Consider the following 19,430-nt stretch of genomic DNA (forward strand, 5'->3'; position numbering starts at 1 on the left):
AAGGGCAATGAAAATTTGAATCTTATTAATTCATTATTAGGCTATTACAAACACTTTTGCATATAAAGGAAACTGAACAAAAATCCTGGGTACAAAATAATAACAACCTTGCCACTCTCAAAAGTTCAATCAGATATAAGCTAGGTAGTGAAAATTTGTGTAACCATAAAGTAGAAGGAAACCAGAAATCTCCTAGAATAAGGAGATTCTTGGTGCTTGGCATTAAGTAGAACTTTGATAGTCATAACAGTTTTTCATTAGAAGATCTCTAAGACAAACCAAAAGCCTAAAATTCTGTGCTGGCTTGGTCTCAAATCACAATGCACCAGCAGGAATGTGAGATTCAACTGACTTCAGTATCTCTTCACCTAGTTGTTTGCATCCTACCAGTTTCTGCATTAACACACAACCAAAACATAAACTTTATTCAGCAAATGGCTTAATGAAATGCTTATTTAGTAAGTTGTTTTCCAAATTAATTAAAAAGAAGTTATTTGCATAAGCTTCTTTACAAGCTTATTGAAATAAGCTAAAAAGAGCTTATGTAAAGGTCATATTTTATTTTACAAGTTATTTTCATAAGCTACTCTCATAAGCGCTCTCTACAAGTTCTTCCACATGTCTCTTAATCGGTGTTGAAGGTAATTTGAAGTGTGGAAAGAAAAAAGAAGCAAGGTTGTGTTTGGTTGACGAAATGTAAAAACATTCTTAAGCATCTCACTCGGGAATGCGAGTTGAAAATTAGAAGAAGAAAATGCACAGGTAAATTGAAATGTAAAAACATTCCTAGCCATCTCACTTATGAAGGAGGTAGAAATTTGAACTTCCACTTTTAGGTGGGAATGTTTTGTTCATGGACAATTGGGTTTGGGTATCATGAATGTGCTGGAAATCATGTCAGCAATCAAACATAAGGTCAACATCATGAAAGAGATGCTTACCGTTCCGGGAGAATATATGTCCGCAGTTCTAAATCCCCGGTTTAAAGTGTCAAGAACTGCCTTTTCTATTCTGTCAGCAGCCTTTTCTTCTCCAAGGCCATACCGCAAAAGCATGGCAGCACTAAGAACAGTGGCAAATGGGTTTGCCTTGTCCTGTAGACAAAATTATCTTGCTGTTAAGAATGTTCAGTAAAGGCTAATGAAGAATAGAAGCATAAGACACCGACCTGTCCAGCAATATCAGGTGCAGAACCATGGATTGGTTCAAAAAGCCCAGGCCCCTGATCCAATAAAAATCAAGTAAACTTATTATCATGAAATTGATAATGTTAGTTGCCTTAAAAGTGGCACAAAGCATTGCAATATAAACTTGACAAACATGCTTATAATTATTATGAATATTTTTTTATATACCGAATCCCCAAGGCTGGCAGAAGGAAGCATCCCAATACTTCCAGTAATCATTGAAGCCTCGTCTGATAATATATCGCCAAAAATGTTGTTTGTAACAACCGTGTCAAACTGCAAAGTCACATGTAAATATTGTAACACTTGAAGTTTCGCCAATCAAACCAGCTTTCGTCTGTGAATAGGATTGACATAGCCGCAAAAAGAACCAAAGACAGACTAGACTAATTAATTCCATGAGCAAACCTGTTTTGGATTGCGAATTAATTGCATTGCGGCGTTATCAACATACATGTGTGAGAGCTCAATGTCTGGATATTCTTGTGCTAATGCAAGAACTCTTTTTCTCCAGAACATTGATGCCTGGAAAATTCAAACATAGTTAGTATGCACAAAATGGACCTAAAATTGTCATATTCGACAAGTATTTTCTTTTTCATTACCACAAGTAGCCAAAACATGCACAAGTTTTTATCATCCAGTGAACATGCAATTCTAATATATAAATTATAAGGTCACTTCCATCTGTAAAGACCTATATACAATTTCCATTAATTCAATATTGATTCCTTGTACTGCTACTTCGGGACCAACTATTACCCATCACTGCACACATTCACCAATACCATTTCAACCTTACCACCAAGGTATTCCTGATGCATAAGCATGACATTTATAATGTAAGGAAATGCATATCACACTAATACTATCAAAATATCAGACAAGGCCAGACTAATTGGACGGCGTGCAATTTTTCTGTACACATCACACAAACGCAAAAACTACACATAATTCCCAAGTAAGTTTCGTAGATTAATCCAGCAACAAGTACCTCTAACACATTAGCCTTGTCAACAGAGCAAAGCTTCCCACCACGCTTCCGAGCAACCTCAAATGCAAAACGAGCTATGCGATCAATCTGGTATACAAATTATCATTAATCAGAGAATCATAGAAGCAGAGGTGATATTGAAAATTGTTATAGAGACAACAACTGCTCTTTAGAAGAAAACCAAATGTTTATTCAAAGGGAAGGAAAAAAGCGAAGTCTGCATTTAATACATCCCCCTTTCCTTCCTCCTAGATAATCTTACCTGTTTTAAAATACTTTTAGAAATTCATCCAAGAAAAAAACTACAGATCTTAATTAAACCCTGCCTCCTTCTACTATAATTAGAGATACTTCATTACTTGCTTTGATTCAATCAAATATCTCAGACCACTTTATAAGTAAAACTCATAATCCTTCATATGAAATCTCTTGCACAGAAATATTCAACCAAGGTCAACATCATTCAATAAATCTGTTGCAATCATATCTATTATACTTCATTCTTAGAAATGTCATGTTTTTATATAGATAACCATCTTGTCATAGTAAGATACCTCATGTGCAGCATAAATCTCAGTATTATAGCCTGTCTCTTCACCATTTTCATTGGTACCAAAGCCCCTGGGCTTTCCAAAATAGATACCTGAATAACAACAGAGTAGGAACAAACCTTAGTCCAATGATCAGCTGTAATATCCACGATCAAAGAAAGTGAATTAAAATTTAATTATTATATTAAAGTTTTTGGCATTTAAGACTGATTAATTTCAAAATAATAAAATCCACTATATTGATATCAGAATTGGAACACCACAGACCTCCAGTGAGCTCCCTTATAACCATGAGATCAACCCCTTCAGCAACCTCCCGCTTCAAAGTTGAAGCATCCACTAACTACAGAAGATTCAAGACAAATTAAAAGCACGGCAGAGATAAATTCAAAACTACTATGAAATAGTAAGGAAATTAAAAACTTCTCTTTTCATATTTGTAAAGTTTGTCCCTAATATTTCCCTGATTTGTCACCAGTTTCAACATTGTTTCATTTTTTTCCTGTGTAAATTCATAGTGCATGTAGGCAGTTTAATTTTAAATGAGAACAAGAATATGTGAATATTTTCCTATTCTCTTACCTACAGTCAATTTCAGTAACATGAATGGAGATTGCTTTGTAAAACCGATGAATTAAAAAATGAAGTATTAAAAACAAGTTATGACCTGTGGGAACACAGTTGCTGGTCGGAGATTTGCAAACACTTTAAGCCCTTCCCGTAGTTGAAGCAACCCAGTCTCTGGCTTAAGATGTTTCTCGTTTTTATCCCATTTATACCTGTGATTAAACTAAATAAGATGAGCACATATACATACCTATGGCTAGCATAGTACAGTCATAGACTATGTTTTGATATTTAACGATGGGCAGAGTGAATGAGGATATAGAACGGAGTATGATGGAATGAAATGGAACAAAGTTACCATACTTTGAATACATTATGATGCAATGGTGTTAATACAAAGTTAGGCAGTGTTTGATAAACATGTTAAAGCCGGACAGAACATAACAACCAAAAGAACAAAACATCTTGTTTTATCTTGTTCTATCATGTTACCAAACACTGCTTTCGTTACCTACTTACATTTCATTTCATTCCATCCCATCCCAAACCCCAAATTGTAAGGCAAGAAAAATCGATGTATTGGATGAAATGGATTCATTTCATCACATTTTAAACAATACAACCTGGTCAATCCATTCTACTACATCACTTTCCATCAATCCAGACATAGCCATATAAATAAAACAAATATTAAAATAAAGATGAAGGGGACACTTCAGGAAAAAAGCTTATCGGAGAGCTTATTTCGGCTCATGAAAACAACTTATGAAAATATATTGAACATCCAATCAGTCAGAGAAGTTTGTGAAAAATAAGCTTTTTATACCTTATTTAAAAACAGTTCATTAAATACCTCTGTAACTTTTTACACAAATTTTTAGAGACATATAACAGATAATCGGAATATCGCATCAGATACACGAGAGAATCATGTAACTATAATTTAACACGAGGCAACAAAGTGACCAAACAAATACAAATAAACCAAAGAGAAAGGAATAAGTAGTGTACCCTCCAATAGCACCAAGGAGAACAGCATCAGATTCCTTAGCAACAGAAAGTGTTTCATCCGGTAACGGAACTCCAGTAGCATCCAATGCAGCTCCACCTAAAAGCTTCTCATGGAACTCATATTTGATACCTGATATATAATATAACAGATAAATTACAAATTAAGTGCCACCCCAGTTGAAAAAATTGGATTTTGAAACTACCCAATTGAATTGGAAGATAGATATGTACCTTCAATAGAACCGGAGAGGAGAAGAACATCTTTGGCGACGGAAATAACTTCAGGGCCGATTCCGTCGCCGGGAAGAAGAGTGATGGTGTAGGAACGCTTGGAAGGAGTGGCGGCGGAGCACCTTATGGAATTTGATTTTGAGAAGGTCAATGTGGAAGATTTGTGGAAGGGTTTCAGAGATAGTGGATTCAAATTGAGGGATTGAAGAGAAGCCGCCATTTTTGTGGTTTGGAAGAAGAACTCTTACTCTACTCAAAACTCTTCAATATATTTATTCATAAAAATAGTGTAAAATCTATATAATAGCACGGTAAAGATAGCAAAAAAAAAATTAATACCCGCAGATAAAACCCGTACGAATACGGGTATGAGTCACAAATGGTACCCATAGATATTATAAATTGGTTTTTAAAAATATTTATGGTATATATGGGCGGGTACGGGTATTATGGTTACCCATTATTTATATGATTAATATATTATATTTAATTAAAATAAAAAATACATTATTCTAACATTCATTAAACTATGTACATTTTTTTACTTTGTTTACATATTTTATTAAATTTGGTGATGACATCCTACAAATAGTATTACATGTGTAGAAACACATATGTTTTACAAAGAAAATATATATTTTTTATTAAGGAAAGTGAGAACAAAAAACTACACAATAGAAAACACCAATAAATTTAGCATTTTTGTGAAATATTCAATCAAAATGTACAAAAATAATTAAGTTTCATCTCATTTGAAACATAATAGAAGTAAAAAATTAAAAATTCATTTATAATATACAAAATCTGCGGGTACACATTGTACATGCGGATATTCAGAAGTACCCGCGAATACCCACACACGGGTACCCGTACAAGTACGGGCGAGTATAGGTAATGTTCTCCTATTTTAAAACGGGTAGCGGGTAGCTATTACCCGTGTCCGCTCGTGCTCCTTGTCATCCCTATATATGATTGATCAAAATAATATTTAATAATTATATTATTAACTTAAATAAAGTTTTTCAACCAATCAGATGTAATGATACATGAAATAGTACATAACGTTGGAGAGTAAATGTGCTCACGTAAAGATTAAATTTATAATTCGTGTTTAGTAGTCGTATTGCAGTATATCATTGACATGTTGGCAGGGGTAGGTGGTATTGCAGACGACGTGACAGTGCATTGTTGGCGGCATGTCGATAAGTGGTCTTGGAACCGACCTACCAAAGCTTTGTTGATAGGCATGTGAGGTCCCTTGATTAGGATGTTCGGATCTTGATCGGTTAGGACAGATGGCTATCAGGTGACTGGAATGGAACAATAGTAGTCGTTATGTCATTCAGTGTTTATTTAGGTTAGTTTTTCTGAAGAGTCTATGATGATAAATGTGAATGGTGATATAGTAACAATATATAAAGTTCATACAATGTGAGTTGGTATATTTTTTCTCTAAAAAAATAACATGAGATTATATTTTGTTTATTAATAATTCTTTACGTATCTCAACTCATGTTTTCTTCAATAATTTATCTTAAATATCTTCTGTTACATATAAAGATAAAACATAATGTAATTACTATTACATATTAATATTTTATTTTTTATTTAATATTTTTAATTTCTACAATAAAATAAACATATAATCATTAGTAATTATCATTAATATAATAATTACATATTTTCCCTTAAATTGTACAATAAAGGGACAAGGCTAGATGTAGGTGAGGTGAATTTTGAACAAAAATATGTACATCGTTTGTAACTCTAGAAGCATGAACTAACAATTGTATATTATATATTAGAGATAAAATTGATTACTATGTAGATTGAAGATCATAATTAGGATAAGGCTATTGAAATTCCCAAATGGACATTTACATTTTTTTCATTTACCAATCACAAATTTGCAAATTAAATAATTAAAAGTATTATGCTTTAGCTGGAAGTCTGAATGACAAAAACTATTAAAATATATTATAACAAAAAAAGGCAAATTAGTTAATTGTTAATTTTGGTAGGATTCAAAGCAAATAATTCAATGAAAACCAATATTTTGTCATATAATATCCAGTGATATATGGTCTTGAAAAAGTCAGATTCTGTTTCACCTTAAAGCATTATTGTTTTTTTGTGTGCATTAGGTATAATATTAATAATTAGCATTCTTGGTCATGTAATAATGTCTTAAAACAAAGGCTTAATGGTACAAAACACCTAATATATTTTTGCTTGCAAACATGACTCTTTATTTACTTTTTAAATACTACTTTGACAATAACTTATGTTTTTAAGTTTTTTTGTTAGGGTTTCTCCTCACCTTATAGGTAATGAACTAATATTTTTTGAGATGTGTAGCTATCTCATCCAATAAATTTTGCTCTCTCTAATCGAAGCTCTAATATTATTTTATTATGTTTTAAGATCTAATGAGACTTTATACCACTAATTAATGCTATGTTGGATAAGGTTTTAAGTCTTAAATTGTGATACTATTTTTAACATAATTTTGAAGTCTTCTAAACAAGTTGTGTGTCGTTTGATATGTACAAAAACATCTTAAATTTTATATTTTTTTGTAAATAGTTAATATGAATTATTATTTTGGATAGTTGTTTCTTAACTTCTAACTATTGCTGAAATTAGTCTAAACATAAAAATAATGTTAAATCATAGCAATGAAAAATTGTAGTTGATGCATTTTTAAACTCTACTATTACATCATAATTATTATACATATATATATATATTATATTATAAGATTAACCACTTTTAACTATGAAATTTAATTCTCCTCTTACTTTCAATCAATTTAATATTTTGATAGCAATTTCAACGGATATCATCGATGAGTAACCTATATTATTGTATAGTTAACGTTGTAAATCTCATTAAAGTGATTTCCTTGTTGCTCTATTAGTATTTCAACAATATATTTATACAATGACCAATTTCACCAAGTGATAATGTTAATTAGAAAAAAAGAATAAAGTGTCTTCTCATATCAAAAGATAATTTATCTCCTTATATTCATTAAGTGTTTGAATTTTTTTGAAAAAAGAGAAATAAGATACATGTCAAATATTAAATGGATCTGAGGAGATAAGTTTTCTTCCAATATTAAGAAATACTTTATTCTCTTAGGAAAAGTAATATTTCATGTTAACTACTTTTTAGCCTTTTATTTCATTTTAGATTGACATTTTTCTTAACGGGTTGAAGATATGTTTAGGTTAATTAATGAGAAAAAGTAGTCAGTATTGATGATAAAAGATATTTATACTGATACTATATTATCTACTATTAAAATTTAATTATTATTAATTTTTAGATATATGTAATACAAAAAATAATAAATAATATACTGATTATATATAAATTTTTATAATAATATTATATAAATATAACAAATATAGTTTTTAGAAAAAGATATTGGTGGATAGCCATAATTAGAAGGTATTAAAATCATTAGAGTCAGTGTATTTTTATTGGTCATCAACAAGTTTGATATTCTAGAAGTCTTTTCAAAACTCAAAATTATTTATTCGATCCCTAAAATCATAATATATATTATATTTAATTTGTTCTCGTGGAATCCCAAAATTATTTAGAAAGTTTGAATTTGAAGGTAAAACCTTGAGTATATAAACTATATATAAAGTGGGTGCAACACTCTTCCATTCTCCCACTCTTCTTTGTTTCAGTCAATTACCACAACACGCTTCCTCCTCACGCCACCACCACAATATTACCCTCTCTCCTTCGCCGCCACCGTCACCGCCACCACTGCCGCCGTATCATCTATTCCTTCCTTCAGTTTGAGGTTCAATCTCTCTCTTTCCGATGTTTACTTATTATAATAACATATTTACTTGTTGATTTTTGATTTAGAATATGCTTAGTATTGGATTAACTTTCATTGATAGTGTTTGGAATGATCGGGATGTAAAGGGGGGGAAATTGTAAAGTCTATTTAGTTTTGGAAGGAAAAGAATAAGAGCAATTATGTTATCCATTGAACCCTAATTTGGTGTATAATATACTACGAGGATAACTTTAGGTTTGAAGAAATTTGAGTGAACATTCTTTCTATAACATGAGGAAAATGTTGAGGCGAGTTTGGTGCAAAGTTAAGGTTGTTGCCTAGTTATCACGAGGTCATAGTTTCAAATCATGAAAACATTATGTCCGCTTGTGGAGGTAAGGCTGCATACATCTACCCTCCTCGAAGTTCACTAAGTGGGAGCCATGTGCATTAGGCCACTTTTTTTTTAACATGAAGAAAGTGGGATAGGTATTGTAATTTTGTTATTTTCTATACAAACTAATTGTTAGGCAAAAACTAATTTTGTTATTTTCTTGCGTTAGTTCATCTAAACTGTGATGGATACCGATAATTGGAGACCTAATCAAAGCACTGAACCCAATATGGACACTAGTGATTGGAGAGGTCAACTGCAGACTGAATCACGCCAAAGAATTGTCAACAAAATGTAAGCTTCAAATTCAGTCCTGGATTGTGCTCAAATTTCTATTTGATAGGTGAAGAAAAATATTCAATATTCAAGCTGTTTAGACTATATTGTGTACCCTTTTGCTTCGAAATATCACTGATATTTTAGTTTTTCCTCTGCTGCTCTTACATATATTCCATGCTATTTGTCGTATATCATTTTTTATTTTAAATTTATATATTGTTGGTTCCGATGATATATTGTGATTCATATTCTGTGCTGAACATTGATCTTTCAATATCGTATTCAAGGTCTATGCATGAGCTTTACCATGTCGGTGTTATACTTAATTCTTAGAGGGGTGAGAAGGAAAGGACCAATCTCGTGTGTTAAATTAAACATCAATATATATTACGTAAAGTTTTCAACCATGTGATGTTGCACTGCACAATATGTTGGGTCAAACTTTTGGTGCAGTTGGTGAGCATTGGGTGGGTCCTAAGAATGTGGGGCACTTGTTGGCTAATTCATTATAGAGGTCTCAAGGGAGGAGGAAGAATAACTGTTATTTTGGCCATAAGCTATCTCGATATCTTATATGATTTAAGGAAAAACCATTCTATCATTTGAGAATTGTCAGATGATAACATCTCGATATCTCACTTGATTTAATTATTAATCTGCTATTTAATCATTTTATAGAATGGACACATTAAAAAGGCATCTTCCAGTCTCTGGTCAAGAGGGATTGCATGAGCTTCGGAAGATTGCTCAAAGGTTTGAAGAGAAGATTTTCACTGCTGCAACAAGTCAGGTATATGTCTGAGTAGTAGGTCACAATTACCATGTTCCTTTATGATTATCGGTCCAAACGCTTACTATATGGAAGACTGATTATTTAATGTATACCTAATTTCAGTCTGATTATCTACGGAAGATATCTTTGAAGATGCTTACAATGGAGACTAAATCCCAGGGCACAATGGCCAACAATATACCATCAAATCAAGTTGGCCCTAGCAATAAACCTCCCGACCCAGGTTAGCTTTTAAAAGATTTGCATTGGTGATAGTATTCTGATAGCTTTGACTTCACGTCTGTCAGCTTAAGCTGTTGGGGTTATATAATGTCTCCTATTGCTTTTAAATGTCGCTAATATTTAAAGTTTTTCTCTGCTAGCCTTACATATAATCCTTTTCCTCTGTCTTATATCCATCTTCCTTTTAAATTTTTCATTGACATCATTCTTGTGCTGTTAACAATTTGATTGGATTTTGATGCTTTATTGTGATTCATATATATATATATATATATATATTATTTCTCTTAATCAATTTTTTTGTAGGACTTGGTATGCAGCCCCAAGTTCACAATCCAGGGCAGCAACATACTATTCCTCTGCCTAATCAGTCCCCATCACGCCAACAGCTTTTATCTCAGAATATTCAAAATAACATTGCACCTCAACCTAACTTGCCAGCTGTATCTAGTCTAGGTCAGACTTCCATCCAAAATGTTGGCCAGAATTCCAATGTGCAGAATATAGCTATACAGAATTCAGCGGGGGGCACTATTGGGCAGAATTCCAATATGCAAAATATATTTGCTGCTTCTCAGAGACAAATGCCAGGAAGGCAGCAGGTTGTTCAGCAACAGCAGCAGCAGCATTCGCAGAATCCACAGCAATTACTGTTCCAGCAGCAACAGCTTTTAAAGCATAAGATTCAACAACAACAACAACAGCAGCAGCAGCAGCAGAACCTTCTACAACCAAATCAGTTGCAATCTCAGCAATCTGTCATGCAGCCTTCTGTGATGCAAACATCTCTATCTAGCATTCAGAACAATCAGCAGCCTAATAATGTTCAACAGTCACAGTCCATGCTTCCACAACACTCCCAAGTTACCAGGCAACAGCAACAGCACACTTCTGTTATTCATAAGCAACAAACCTCAGTGACTCAACAGTCGATATTACCTCAACAGCAGCAACAGCAGCTCATGGGGTCACAGGCAAATGCAACAAGCATGCAACATTCCCCAATGCTTGGATCACAGAACAATGGTGGTGATATGCAGCAACCACAGAGGTTGCTTGCACAGCAGAATAATCTTTCAAACCTGCAACAGCAGCAGTTAATAAATCAGCAAAACAACCTTACAAATATGCATCAACAGTTAGGAAATAATGTCTCTGGGTTACAGCCACAGCAGGTCCTTGGAGCTCAAGCTGGCAACTCAGGCATGCAAACAAGCCAGCACTCTGCACAGGTGCCACAACAAACTAAGGTTCCAATGCAGCAACAGAATACATCAAATTTGTTAGCATCTCAAGCTCAGCAGCCACAGGCTCCACAGCAGCTTTTGATGCCGCAGATTCAGTCCCACCCTGCACAGTTGCAACAGCAATTAGGTTTGCAGCAGCAGCCAAATTCTTTGCAAAGAGATATGCAGCAAAAACTTCATGCATCAGGTTCCTTGCCTCAACAGCAAAGTATTGTTGATCAACAAAAGCAATTATATAAACCACAAAGACCTATTCCGGAAACATCATCAAGTATGTATGTGATTGGATTGGAGTATTATACACAAGCATGCACACAGACACACACATACATATACATGCGTATACACCTAGACATAGATAGGTCAATGGAGAAAGAGGAGGGATTAGTTTACACCAACCAATACGAACCATTTTACTTACATCCACTTTCATATGTTGATCTGATTTTCATCCATTGGTGATTGTGATTTTAACTTCAGTAATCCTTTACACTGTTAGATGAAAATACGGTGAACAATGGAAAGAGAGCATAAGTGAATTTTTTTGGTCGGTTGATGTTTTGGGTTAGGTTTTTTCAGCAGATGACTGAGATGCCAAGCCCAGGATTACTCGTATTGGTGGGATTGCACAATCCCAGTGATACTATGTGCTTTGGTTGACCCAATCCCTGCAGGACTTCTGTAGAATGAATTTTCTGTTGATACTGGGATTTCTTCATCCTTTCAAGCATGTAGAATCATATGAAATAGGGGTACAATTCTGGGTTTTGACAATCTTGGACAACTCTTATGCTGTCATTGATGCTTGAGGAACAATGGTGAAGAAAAGGGGAAAAGGGAAAGACCTTGTAAGAAGAATTCAAAATATTACGCTTTCTGTACTGTATTTGGAACCTTTACTTTTGTAACTGATTCTTTAAATTATTACATTCATTTATTTTTTGAAAGAAAATTCGAGACAGCTGCCTTCAAATTTTACATTTCTGAACTGTTTATCCCTTCATAATTTTTTTGCCTTGTCTGAGTGGTTATGGGAGGTCTCCAGAAATTCTATGCTTATTTCTGAAATGTATGCTTATTTGTGTGTCATGCAATATCTGTTGTAGCTTCTCTGGATTCAACAGCACAAACTGGACAACCAAATGGAGATGACTGGCAAGAAGAAGTGTACCAAAAGGTAACATGGTTTTTCTTATCACTTTTATTTCAATAGATTTGGGTAGTGTGAAAGAACTTAGTCAAATAAACTATAAAGTAAAGTAAAGGAATCAAGATTGCTGGTTTTATCAGGAGGAATTTATTTGAGTAAGAAAATGGAACTCTTCACCATCATAGAGAAAAAATAATGAAAACTCTTCTTAAGTCATTAGCGTTAATGTTTATGTGAATGATACCCATCCTTCAACATGATATATAAAATAATGTACACTTCCGGTGTGGAAACTATTGGTGTTCTACCCTAAAAGGATTTTTTGTGTTTCAGTTTCTTGTCTTGTCTCTAGAGTGAATTTATTTTACTGCTACTATTCTATCCTCTATCAGTTGTTGACATCTAGAAAGACTCATTGTAATTGTTAATTTGATTCTTTGTTGATTTGAACTTTAATGCTTTGGTGCAAGCTTATGTCCTTTTTTGGTGGCTTTTAGAAGTTTTCTATTCAATATTCACAATCATGGCAAAAAAATGCATTGTCTGGAAGTCCCTTCCATTTAAGCTTGATAGTGAAACTTGTAATTTATGAAGTCTTAGGAAAAGAAGTTTTTTTCTTGTCCCTTCCATAAGCATCAATACTACAGTGACACCCGGTGTGCTTGCATGTGAGATTTCAAGATTTCTGATGGATTGATTATTTCAACCTACAGATCAAAACCATGAAAGAAAATTACTTGCCTGAGTTGAATGAAATGTACCAGAAAGTTGCTACTAAACTTCAGCAGGTATGCTTTGTGTTTCTTTTTCTTTTACTCAGCAACTTTTAACAGCTATTGTGGATAATCCCCCCCCCATTATAACTATTCTGATAAGCTCATTTAGCCTGTGTTGAGCACTATCATGTAATTACCCTCGGTGAAAGGAAGCCGTTTATTGTTTTTGTGTTTCCTTATTAACTTATTGGTACTGTTTAATTATTTAACTTCTTTTCTCTTTCAGCATGATTCCCTTTCCCATCAACCAAAGACAGATCAGCTTGAAAGGCTGAAGGTTTTCAAAATGATGTTAGAGCGTATTATAACATTCCTCCAGGTTCCCAAGAGCAACATTTTGCCTAATTTCAAAGAGAAAATGGGTTCATATGAGAAGCAAATTATAAATTTCATAAATACAAATAGGCCTAGGAAAGCAATGTCTTCACTGCAGCCAGGACATCTCCCCCCATCTCATGTGCACTCCATGTCACAGGCACAACCCCAAGTTACTCAATCGCAGTCTCATGAAAATCAAATGAACTCTCAGTTGCAAACAAATATGCAAGGTTCTGTAGGAACAATGCAGCAAAATAATAGCATGGCAAGCATGCAGCGCAATTCAATGTCTGGTGTATCTACAACACAGCAGAATATGATGAATTCAATGCAACCTGGCACCAATATAGATTCAGGACAGGGAAATGCTATGAACTCCATGCAACAGGTTCTAGTGAGCTCCCTTCAGCAAAACCCTGTTAGTGCTCCTCAACAACCTAACATTAACTCCTTATCTTCACAAGGTGGGGTAAATGTGATCCAACCAAATCTCAATCCCATTCAACCGGGTTCGAGTATGCTTCAACACATGCAACTAAAACAACAGCAAGAACAAAATATGTTGCAGAGCCAACAATTCAAACAACAATATCACCAAAGGCAATTGATCCAAAGGCAGCAGCAGTTAAACCAGCCAACAAAGCAACAGCTGCCTGCACAATTGCAGACACATCAAATTCAACAGCTTAACCAAATGAATGATGTAAACGATACAAAGATGAGGCAAGAGATTGGTGTTAAGCCAGGGGCCTTGCAACAACATATTATCTCCAATCATCGCTCGACTTATCCCCATCAACCCATGAAACAAGAGAATCTTTTTCCTGTTTCTTCACCCCAACTTCTTCAAACTGCGTCTCCTCAGATGCCACAACATTCATCTCCCCAGGTTGACCAACAAAACAATCTTCCATATCTCACAAAAGCTGCGACCCCTCTGCAATCTGCTAACTCTCCTTTTGTAGTCCCAATTCCATCACCTCCCTTGGCTCCATCTATGCCAAGAGATTCTGAGAAGTCCTTTTCTGGTGTTTCATTGTTATCAAATGCTGCAAATGTTGGACATCAGCAGACAGGGGGTGCCGCAGTTCCTGCTCAATCCCTTGCCATTGGAACTCCTGGGATATCAGCTTCTCCTATACTGGCAGAGTTTAGTGGTCCAGATATTGCTCATGGTAATAATGCTTTAGCAGCCACCTCTGGAAAGTCAACTGTTACTGAGCAGCCAATCGAGCGCCTAATTAAAGTGGTTAGTCTAGCTGATCTTAAGCTGGCCTGACCAGTCCTGTACTTACTTTTTATGGATATAAGTTACTGAAAGGTTTCCATAATAATTATACTGCTTTAATTTGGTGGTATAGATGACAAATTTATGTGTAATCGTGGTTTCAGGTGCAATCCATGTCATCTAAAGCATTAAGTGCGGCTGTCAATGATATTGGAGCAGTTGTAAGCACGAATGATAGGATAGCAGGATCCGCTCCAGGTAATGGATCCAGAGTTGCTGTTGGTGAAGATTTAGTTGCCGTGACTAATTGTCGTCTTCAGGCTAGAAATTTTATCACCCAAGATGGTGGCAGTGGAACCCGGAAAATGAAGCGCTGCATCAATGCTACACCTTTGAATGTTATATCGTCTGCTGGTAGCATGACTGATAGTATCAAACTATTAACTGCTTTTGAGGCCTCTGAATTGGAGTCGCTTATGTCAACTAGTATCAAGAAGCCAAGGGTTGAGGTACTACTACATTATGCTTTTTTTCTTGTTTACATATCATTTAGAAGTTTATTGCACTAGTGATTTCCAGCTATGGTGTTAACTGGCAATATTAGAGATTTTGATGCCTGAACTTCAAGCACAATTATTACAGGCAATAGGCACTGAGGGGAAAAGAAAAGACACATGGTAGGATAATGGGATATATGAGTGCTGTATACTTCTATTTTATAAAAGCTTATTTGGAGGTCATTAGTTAATTGGAGGGTGAGTTTCGGCGCAACGGTAAGGTTGTTGGCCTTGTGACTTGGAGGTTATGGGTTCAAATCCTGGAAACAACCTCTTCTCTTGCGTAGGTAAGGGTAAGGCTGTGTACATCTACCCTCCCCATGCCCTCAAGGTGGGAGCCTCGTGCACAAGCTCACCCTTTTTTACAAGTTATTTCGAACTATCAGTATTCTATACATGTATAAGCTTTAAATAATTGTTACCAGTGAGTATTCATGACATTGCTGTATGGTTAATGTATATAGCCAAAGATTTGAGGTAAAAATTACTGAATTGGATTTTCTCTTTAGATTTTAATTGGATCAATTTATTGATTCATATATTTGTCACTAGGGTCTTGCATGATCTGATTAGCTATTGAAATTTGTTTAATTAGAGTTTGATTATTCATCAGATAATAGGGTTCCAAATAGTTCTAGTGTTAGCTTTGCGAGGAAATGACTTTATAATTTCTGGATTTGATCTACACCGTTTGCTGTGTTGGTCCTTGATTGCTGATAAGAATTTGTGATTTAAATGGTAGGCTTGTCATGCCCTTTTGGAAGAAATTAAGAAGGTTAATCAGAGACTTATTGACACAGTAGTAGACATAAGCGATGAAGATATTGACCAAACTGCAGCAGTTATTGGTGCTGAAGGGGCCGAAGGGACCGTTGTTACATGTTCTTACACTGCTGTTGCTCTTAGTCCAAGCTTAAAATCTCAATATGCTTCATCTCAGATGGTATGATCTCAACTCGACCACATACATATTTAAGTAATTTCTAAATAATTTGTTTTTATTTGCGCTTTACTATCGTGCAGTCACCAATTCAGCCCTTGCGCGTGCTTGTTCCTACAAGTTATCCCAATTGTTCCCCCATATTCCTAGATAAGTTTCCAGTTGAAACCAGGTGAGTGAATGAGCAATTTGGCATCTCTCATGTTTTTGTTTTAAATAATAGTAAACCATGAATTATGATGGCATATATGTTCTTACCTTGCTTTTATCAAAGATAAATAAGAAATCTAATATTCACATCTTCCAGAACTTCCAGTGATTATGAATTAAATGATTTCAATTTGATTGTTGTCATGCATGAAACATTTGTTTGCTTTCATTGATATACACAGTGCATGTCTCACTTTTTCCCATCTCTGTAGTTTGTCTTATATATGGGTGGCCAATACATGAGACTCCAACTTAGGTTCCGTTTGAGAGTTAGTTTTTGGAGGGAAAGAAAAGGCATCCGAGTCATCTCACATGTGTATTTCATGGATCTGAAGCCTTCCTTTTCCCTCCCCTTCCCTCTAAAAGTCAACTCGCAAACAATCTATTATTGTACTCTATCTTATATATGCTGATAATTTATATGTCTCTGACTAAAAAATATGGTATTGGATATCTATGATAGTAAGGAGAATGAAGATCTTTCAATGAAGGCAAGGTCAAGGTTTAGCATATCCTTGAGAGGTTTATCACAACCAATGTCCCTTGGTGTTATAGCAAAGACTTGGGACACTTGTGCTCGTGCAGTTATTTGTGAGCATGCACAAAAGAGTGGTGGAGGGAGCTTCAGTTCTAAGCATGGAAGTTGGGAAGATTGCTTGACCACATAATTGATTATTCATGCCATTACATGCAAATATTTTTGTTGGAGAAGCAATTTTTAGGTATATATGAAAGCCTAGTAGTGATGAAAATAAGCACCATCACTTCAAATCCGTTAATGAGGAGTTATGTATTATATAGTGTTAGAGTATAAAATCCATTTTTCTGGTTGGGTTTCACTTATCATTACTATAATAACGTGGAAAGGTGTGACAAAAAGTGAAGAAAAAACAATTACACATGTGATAAGAGTAATGATATTTCTATAACCTTTTTATTATATTTCTTTTACACTTATATTACATATAATTTCTATTTTTCCATTTCTTCGGGCCAGTATTTCTTATTATTTCTTTATTTGGCAACCAGGACCCATTTTGGTCTAATCATGAATGGATCCAAAATTCCAAATAGGGTTGGGTTCAGATATAAAATTAGACTCGAATAATATTTGTGGCGCAGTAGGGGACAAGCATAACACGGATTAACCCGTTTCATGTTCATTTACTCATTATGTTTGTATGTTTTTTTACTCAATTGTATCTATTATAATGACATGTCTTTGGTAAAAAGTATAATTAATTCTTAAAAAATTTTGTTATATATACATGATTTGTATACATATTTAATTTCATATGTCAAATTATATATTTGTAATAATAAGTAATATTGAGAAGTCATTATTAAAAATGAGATGTATTATATTTAAGTCGGTTTAAAAATTGACTCAAATGATATTTTAGGATTGAATTAGCTTCAGTTCTAATATATGTCCAATTTTAAAATATAACCTGCCAGAAAATGGGACAAGTTGTATCTGGTCCTATACATAGCATGTGATCAATGTTGTGAACGAAGAAGAAAAAAAGTAGATGTTCCCTCTTTCTAATTTCATACTCAATTCAGGTCAAATATATTAATCTCATAATTGTGAGCTTAATTATAAGATTCCTAGAAAAGCATTCATGTAATGAGAATGAGTGAATGACCTCACTCAAATTCTATTGATTTAATTTTTTTTTTGAGTTATCATGCAGGGCCACATTTCTGTTGGATCAGCATGAGTGCCACACATCCACTTGAGTTTTTTATATTTATTTTCTTGTTGCAATAACAATTAACTAATTTAATGATTACTCCCATTGTCAAATAAAATTTAAGAATCTATAGATTGAGTTAAATTATTTTTTACACTTCCAACCAAAACCAATATGGTGAGGATCAGATCAATATAATTATACATAATCCCTAATTATAAATTTTTTATATAAAATCACACAATCCAAACAGATGATTTAACTATTTAAATTGATTAAATATAATAAATGACCTGTTCTAATGTGATGTCTTTTTCTTACCATTTACCCAATCCTAAAATATCTCACTACCAAAGAGACAAAACATTATAATAAACCAAACACGGATAGCAACGTTTTATCTTTCTTTTTTTTTCATTCTTATCTCTTTTAACAATGGTTTAAATATTCTTAGTATACTTGTAGGAAAACAATAAATAGGAGTTTAGTTTGAAAATTTAAGTCTAGGAGTTTTCGAAATTTTAAATTCAACAATTTAAGAGCATATTTTAGTACCTTAACCGGTGTTCTTAGGTATTTGTTAACATTTCTCATTTTCAAGTCTATGCATATTTGTTAACAATTTAAGAGCATATTTTAGTATCTTAACAGTTAATTTGGATGTAAGAAAATAAATGATTGAGATTGAGTGTAATTATAATTTAATTTGGGTGTAAATGAATATCTTATATATATATATATATATATATTTGTAGGGAAAGATAATCATATACCCAAAAAGAATTAGTTCATTACTCATAAGGGTAAGAGATACTCTTTATACAGGAAAATCTACTCATATGAATAATTTTGATTTTAATCTTTCATTTTTATTTTTTAAGGTTTTAATCCCTACTTTAACTAATTATTTTGCCCTTAGTCTTTCTTGGTGGATGTGTATATATCCAAACTAGTCATATCCTGCTCAGCATAACAGAGCAACTAACTTCCAAAACAGAAATTAAAAATTAGAATTATATTCTTTATTATTAAAATTATAGAAAACTTATAAAAAAACCTTCAATTTTATGTTTTATACAAGTTGTCACTGCAGCTATTTTCTTCTAAATAATGTTGATGAGGTTGATTAATGCAAAAAAATAATTATAAATTACTAAATACAAATTGATGGAGGAAATAATAAATAAATTTCATTAACATCATTATTTATTTATACTATTTATAAAGCCAAAATAATTAATACATCATATTTTTTATATTCTAATTTTTTTGT

The 19,430-nt window shown here is 33.7% G+C and overlaps 2 protein-coding genes across 5 annotated transcripts; one reads left to right on the forward strand and one right to left on the reverse strand.

Annotated features, from left to right (window-relative positions):
* On the reverse strand, nt 1-4,807 carry LOC109351158 (3-isopropylmalate dehydrogenase, chloroplastic-like). The gene is made up of 11 exons (XM_019592522.1): nt 4,542-4,807; nt 4,311-4,440; nt 3,400-3,511; nt 3,000-3,075; nt 2,736-2,824; nt 2,182-2,268; nt 1,596-1,712; nt 1,356-1,463; nt 1,169-1,222; nt 942-1,094; nt 1-393 (listed from the first exon to the last, which is right to left on the reverse strand). The coding sequence occupies exons 1-11, from the start codon at nt 4,759-4,761 to the stop codon at nt 316-318; spliced, it is 1,224 nt and encodes a 407-aa protein (XP_019448067.1). The 5' UTR covers nt 4,762-4,807; the 3' UTR covers nt 1-315.
* On the forward strand, nt 8,214-17,331 carry LOC109351159 (mediator of RNA polymerase II transcription subunit 15a-like). 4 transcript variants are annotated; one of them, XM_019592523.1, is made up of 12 exons: nt 8,214-8,364; nt 8,910-9,034; nt 9,698-9,809; nt 9,915-10,035; nt 10,341-11,552; nt 12,388-12,458; nt 13,145-13,219; nt 13,434-14,774; nt 14,918-15,262; nt 16,053-16,253; nt 16,334-16,422; nt 16,891-17,331. In XM_019592523.1, the coding sequence occupies exons 2-12, from the start codon at nt 8,925-8,927 to the stop codon at nt 17,126-17,128; spliced, it is 3,915 nt and encodes a 1,304-aa protein (XP_019448068.1). In that variant the 5' UTR covers nt 8,214-8,364; nt 8,910-8,924; the 3' UTR covers nt 17,129-17,331. The 4 variants fall into 4 exon arrangements, with proteins under 4 accessions (XP_019448068.1, XP_019448070.1, XP_019448071.1 ...); XM_019592524.1 differs by having other exon boundaries at nt 8,215-8,364; nt 16,924-17,331; XM_019592525.1 differs by lacking the exons at nt 16,053-16,253; nt 16,334-16,422; nt 16,891-17,331 and adding an exon at nt 15,403-16,035.

This window comes from Lupinus angustifolius, chromosome LG06 (genome assembly GCF_001865875.1).
Source record: "Lupinus angustifolius cultivar Tanjil chromosome LG06, LupAngTanjil_v1.0, whole genome shotgun sequence".
Taxonomy (NCBI): Eukaryota; Viridiplantae; Streptophyta; class Magnoliopsida; order Fabales; family Fabaceae; genus Lupinus; species Lupinus angustifolius.

Coding starts and splice junctions, on each gene's coding strand:
- LOC109351158 (XM_019592522.1), bottom strand. CDS start 4,761: ATGGCGGCTTCTCTTCAATCCCTCAATTTGAATCCACTATCTCTGAAA. Junction 1,223..1,355: donor CTGCCAGCCTTGGGGATTCG/GTATATAAAAAA, acceptor TTATTGGATCAG/GGGCCTGGGCTTTTTGAACC. Junction 394..941: donor ACATATATTCTCCCGGAACG/GTAAGCATCTCT, acceptor GTGTTAATGCAG/AAACTGGTAGGATGCAAACA.
- LOC109351159 (XM_019592523.1), top strand. CDS start 8,925: ATGGATACCGATAATTGGAGACCTAATCAAAGCACTGAACCCAATATG. Junction 15,263..16,052: donor TCAAGAAGCCAAGGGTTGAG/GTACTACTACAT, acceptor TTTAAATGGTAG/GCTTGTCATGCCCTTTTGGA. Junction 16,423..16,890: donor AAGTTTCCAGTTGAAACCAG/GTGAGTGAATGA, acceptor TATATGTCTCTG/ACTAAAAAATATGGTATTGG.